The 5,299-nt window shown below is 38.4% G+C and overlaps 1 protein-coding gene across 2 annotated transcripts; it reads right to left on the bottom strand.

Moving 5' to 3' along the window:
• Positions 1–226: 226 nt before the first annotated feature.
• On the bottom strand, positions 227–5,012 carry LOC126983148 (uncharacterized). Of its 2 annotated transcripts, none has more exons than XR_007735553.1 (2): positions 1,645–5,012; positions 227–1,283 (listed from the first exon to the last, which is right to left on the bottom strand). XR_007735553.1 is itself a non-coding variant. In XM_050835646.1 (2 exons), the coding sequence occupies exons 1-2, from the start codon at positions 2,041–2,043 to the stop codon at positions 759–761; spliced, it is 924 nt and encodes a 307-aa protein (XP_050691603.1). In that variant the 5' UTR covers positions 2,044–2,424; the 3' UTR covers positions 235–758. The 2 variants fall into 2 exon arrangements, 1 of the variants encoding a protein (XP_050691603.1); XM_050835646.1 differs by having other exon boundaries at positions 235–1,283; positions 1,645–2,424.
• Positions 5,013–5,299: the final 287 nt, after the last annotated feature.

The following is a 5,299-nucleotide window of genomic DNA, read 5'->3' as shown; positions in this document are numbered from 1 at the left end:
GTGGGCTTTAATCCGTCCCGCACCACCGAAAATCGAGTGTTTTATGATATATACGTGTGTAGCGTTGTGCCCTACGTAAAAATAATATATTTTTTGTGTGTGATTTCAGAGTGGGGAAGATACAGTACTCAGTTACTGCCAGGGAAGGTTGCATATACTGCGCCGGGAACTTCATTGAAGTCGTTACCACACGATACCTACAAGGGTTGGTGTAGTTTTGAAGGTTGCATATTCTTCCATATGAAATTAGCTATATAATGCTATAAAATTTATTTACAAATGATAAAAAATAGCGTAATAGTAAAAGGAAATGAGAGGGAGCGCCAACTCTGTTGATTATTTAGATATAAATTCAGTTCTCTTGGTGTAACTCGGGAACTAATAGGCGTATGAGGATTTTGAAGATACCAAACGAATCCTCACTAAATTCCGCTTCGAAACATATATTCGGCAAGAAAAGTTGGCCCACAAACTTTCGAGCTAGCGAGGTGGGAAGACATGGGGACCTTTTCGGTTTGACTGCCGCAAAAATTATGAAACCAAAATACACTTTTCTAATGCAGTTTTTTATGCTCTTTCCGAAAATGTAATTATCTTTTTCGAGAAATGAAAAATAAAAAAGTTATGGCTATTTAAAGGTGTTTATTTCCTATGTATTTGTTAAGAACACAAAATCTTTAAAAAACACAACGTTTTTAAAAAAAAAAAGTTATGGCTATTTAAAGGTGTTTATTTCCTTTCATAAAAATCTTTAAAATTTAGAATTTTGAAATATTTTCTAGTACCACCTTGAATAAGTCTTGTCCCTCATGCCGGCGACGCCAAATAAATTCACATAGGTAACCATCCATCATTTCACGCTTAGTTCCACAGTGCCTTTTGTTACGGCGTTTCAGCAAATTCCAGGTGCTTTCAATTTGTTGTGTGTGAGCTCCAGTGATAGGATCTACAAAGTTTTCACTGTGATTTACTGTTAAATGCTTAAAGTTGTACCCAGAAATATCCTCTATTTTTTCATATGCCTTCCACATGTCGCTAACGATCGTACTACCTGGTAGAATGTTTTCCTTGATGCAGCTCTCCAGTGTACTCCGATCTCTTCGCTCTACGGCATATAGAAAGACATCTCTAGTTTCTTTACAAACGCCTCCAAACACCCACTGTTCCTTCAGCATTCTTCCTTTATTGTACTTTCTTTTAGCATAGACTGTTTCATCAATTTCCACGGTGCAGTTTGGACCTCCAATCTTTACAGGGTTGTTTAATATTTCATGGGCACACACCTGAAACGAAAACGTTCGGTTAGGTTAGGTTAGGTTAGGTTAGGTTAGGTTAGGTTAGGTTTGTTTAGGTTAGGTTAGACGTTAGGTTAGGTTAGGTTAGGTTAGGTTAGGTTAGGTTAGGTTTGTTTAGGTTAGGTTAGGTTAGGTTAGGTTAGGTTTGTTTAGGTTAGGTTAGACGTTAGGTTTGTTTAGGTTAGGTTAGGTTAGGTTTGTTTAGGTTAGGTTAGACGTTAGGTTTGTTTAGGTTAGGTTAGGTTAGGTTTGTTTAGGTTAGGTTAGACGTTAGGTTAGGTTAGGTTTGTTTAGGTTAGGTTAGACGTTAGGTTAGGTTAGGTTTGTTTTGGTCTCAATGTTAACTTACCTCTCTTAGATAGTTGTTGTAGTCCACAACCGCGTCATGGCTAATACCCAGTTCGTCCCTGCAGAATTTTATGCTCGTGTATTCTTTTGTCCATGCATAGATGAATTCAATGATTTTATTCATGGGCAAAGTAGATCCTTCTAGCCACGTGTTTTTGCGTAGGTTTACTTCTTCCCGGCAACGACCCTTGTGGCATCTCCAGGAAGACCTCTTGTAATCTATGGTCATTGGATGGTGTTTCTGGCACAATTTCTCTTTCGGTATTATTCCGTGGTTCTGCAGAAAGTTGACAGTACTTTCATTGGATTGAAGGTGTTCCCAAAACCACTTTAGACTATATTCGTCGCTAGCCATATTATCTGAGGAAAAAATGAAAATTAAGTTTCTTAATAAATGCATAGGAAATAACCATCTTTAACTGGCCATAACTTTTTTATTTTTCATTTCTCGAAAAAAAGAATTTCATTCTCGGAAAGAGTATAAAAAACTGCATTAGAAAAGTGTATTTTGGTTTTATAGTTTTTGCGGCAGTGAAACCGAAAAGATCCAAGACATGGTACTTAGGATGTATTGTTTACAACAGTGCTGTCCAAACATTTTCGCCTATTGTACCCTTTATTACCTTATCCTACTGTTACGTACCCCCCCACACCGTCCACCATTTCTGAACAAATTCAATTTTATTTAGGATAATGCAAGTAATATATTAATTAAATATGAAAAAATGTATAACAGGAGTTCTGGTCAATAAATTCGAATTTATTACACAGCAATAAAAAGGATGATTTAATAACACAATGCATGAAAAATACTTACAACTTAATGCGAGATGTGAGGCTGATGTTCACTGATGATTTTTTCCATCCTTGGCGGTACTGAGGCTACTGCAGTGATTAGGCTTTGTTCCAGGTTGACATTTAGTTTGTTTCTCTGTTTCGATTTGATAATGCTCAGTGCGGAGAAAGACGCCTCACAAAGGTAGGTAGACCCAAATGGCAGAAGTTTTTCTAATGCCATTTTTCCTATATCAGGGTGCTCCTTCATCACAGAGCTCCAGAAGCGAGTGACATTTGAGCTTTCAAATAACAGTTTTAAGCCACGGTCTGCACACACTTCTATCAGTGTTTCCTGGAAACAAATAGGAAGCTTCTCGTGTTCAGAAAAGAGGAATGGGTTCCTAATCCAGTCCAGTTGTACTGATCGTTCATGTATGTCAGGAAAGTAAGACTTAAAAGCACTAATAAGGCTGGTCAAATGTTCCACAATGACTGGTTTCAGAGTGCCTTTCTCATAATTGTTAATGGAAAAGTAGGCATCTGACAGAGGAAAGCACGTAAACTCTCCCCCTGAGCATGTTTTCTTCCACAGTTCAATTTTCTTCTGAAAACCAGCAACTTTGTCATATAGGTTGAGAATGTTTGTGTCTTTACCTTGCAGAGACAAATTTAACTCATTCAGTTTGCTGAATATATCTGCAAGATATGCCAGTTGTGCAAGCCAAGTAGTGTTTTCAAAATATGTGGCAAAAGGAGACTCATGTTCTGATAAGAAGGAAGCTACCTCATCTCGCAACTCGAACAATCTGGTGAGTATCCTCCCACGCGACAGCCAGCGCACCTCCGTGTGAAGTAATAGCTCTGTGTGCTCTGACCCCATGCTTTCACAAAGTGTGTGAAACAGACGACTATTAAGTGGCCTTGACTTTATGAAGTTGATTACCTTGATGGCATCATTCAGAGTTCCATGCAACTGTGGGCTCATTTTCTTTGAAGCTAATGACTCTCTGTGAATGATGCAGTGAATCCACTCCACATCAGGATTTTCCTTCTTAATCCTTGCCACTAGTCCCTTCACCTTCCCGGTCATAGATGCAGCAGCATCTGTACACATACTCATGCAAGATTTCCAGCTCAGCCCTTGTTCAGAGAAGAACTGATTAATGACATTAAAAATAGCCTCCCCTGTTGTGTGCTCTTCTAATTTTTTGCAAAATAGTATGTGTTCCTTGATATCATCTTCATCAATGTATCTCACAAAGGAGACAAGATGAGCCTGCCCACTAATGTCAGTTGATTCGTCAACTTGGAGTGCAAATGACTGGCTTGCTTTCATCTTATTCACAACTTGATCTTGAATATCTGCACTCATTTCTCTTACCCTGCGCGAGACAGTTTGGTGTGACAAAGGAATTGCTTTTAGTTGGTCAGCTGTCTTTTTATCCACCATTATTTCAGCCATCATACCTGCAGCTGGCAAAATAAGTTCTTCAGCAATACTGAATGGCTTTTTGGCTTTAGCAATTAATAAAGATACAGCTAAAGATGCTTTCAGAGCTTTGCCTGAAGTTGTCGTGGCTTTCTGAAGTACTTTTTGGGAGCACTGAAAATCAGAGAGCTTTCTTTTGAAGAACTCTACCGGTTTACCAACATGACACTGATGTTTTGTTTTCAGGTGACGCTGGAGGTGAGCTGGTTTCATACTACTGTTGGCCAGCCTCTCCCCACAGAAGAAGCACAAAGCTTCCGGAGGATCAGAATTCGTTGCAGTAAATCCCAAAAGCACATAATCTTCCTTGTACTGCCGATATTTAGGAATATCTGTCTTCTTTTTCTTTGCACCTGTTTGATTTCCTTCGTCTGCGTCACCGCTGCGGCTGCTACAGCTGCCACTTTTTAGCCATCTATCCATTGTTGCTGTTAACGAGCAACTGCCTTCTGTAAGCTTCTGTTATTTTCAAATAAACAGCCGCGCTCACTCTGACGCCTAAGAGAAGACTGAGTCACTGAGCAAGTGGGTAGCAGTCAGCACTGCTCTCGTACACGTACAATACGCGTGCTTCCTGAGTAACCGACCCGTCCCTCGGACTCCCTCCCCCTACCTTTGCCTTCATAGAAACCATGGGAAGTTTCTGCTGTGTGTGTGTGTGTGTGTGTGTGTGTGTTCGTCGTCTTGTCACGTACCCTTATGATCTATGTTGCGTACCCCCAGGGGTACGCGGACCCCAGTTTGGACAACACTGGTTTACAATACTCTATACGGAGACCTAAAACAAGTTTGTATTGTTTATTTTCCTCTATTTTTATTTGCGTATGTTCTAGTACAAGTCTTTATGAAGCCATTGATACCAAATTTGTTGGGGTACGATATATTTGTGAGGGTAAAATACGGCCGGGAATGTAGAGTGTCGCGGCGGCAAAAAAAGGCCGGTCGGGCCGAGAAATCCATTGTGAGTGGAACAGAAACTTACTGGAAACTTACGGTGCGGGAGAGGGTTAAGTCTAGCCGCGCCGGGTGGCACTGTGAACATGTTGTTTAAGTATAAAAAAAAAAAAAAAAAAAAAAACTTTACAGAAAAGTAATAATGAGTAGCAAGGACAATGACAACATAATTATAATAAAACAAAAAATAACAATAGTAGCAGCAGCCGTTATAGAATCAATGATATTCAGCAATAACTATTGTAGTGATAATAATAATTATAGCGATTATAATAATATTAATAATAATAGTAATAAATAATTATAATGATAATAATAATAATAAAATAATAGTAATAATAATAATAATAATAATAATAATAATAATAATAATAATAATAATAATAATAATAATAATAATAATAATAATAATAATAGTAATAATAGTGGAAGTAAT

The sequence above is a fragment of the Eriocheir sinensis genome, chromosome 53 (genome assembly GCF_024679095.1).
Source record: "Eriocheir sinensis breed Jianghai 21 chromosome 53, ASM2467909v1, whole genome shotgun sequence".
NCBI classification, from domain to species: domain Eukaryota; kingdom Metazoa; phylum Arthropoda; class Malacostraca; order Decapoda; family Varunidae; genus Eriocheir; species Eriocheir sinensis.
Note: the sequence above shows the minus strand (reverse complement) of the source record. Positions and strands in the feature narration are given on the sequence as shown.

Coding starts and splice junctions, on each gene's coding strand:
- LOC126983148 (XM_050835646.1), bottom strand. CDS start 2,043: ATGCATTTATTAAGAAACTTAATTTTCATTTTTTCCTCAGATAATATG. Junction 1,284..1,644: donor ACAACAACTATCTAAGAGAG/GTAAGTTAACAT, acceptor TTTTCGTTTCAG/GTGTGTGCCCATGAAATATT.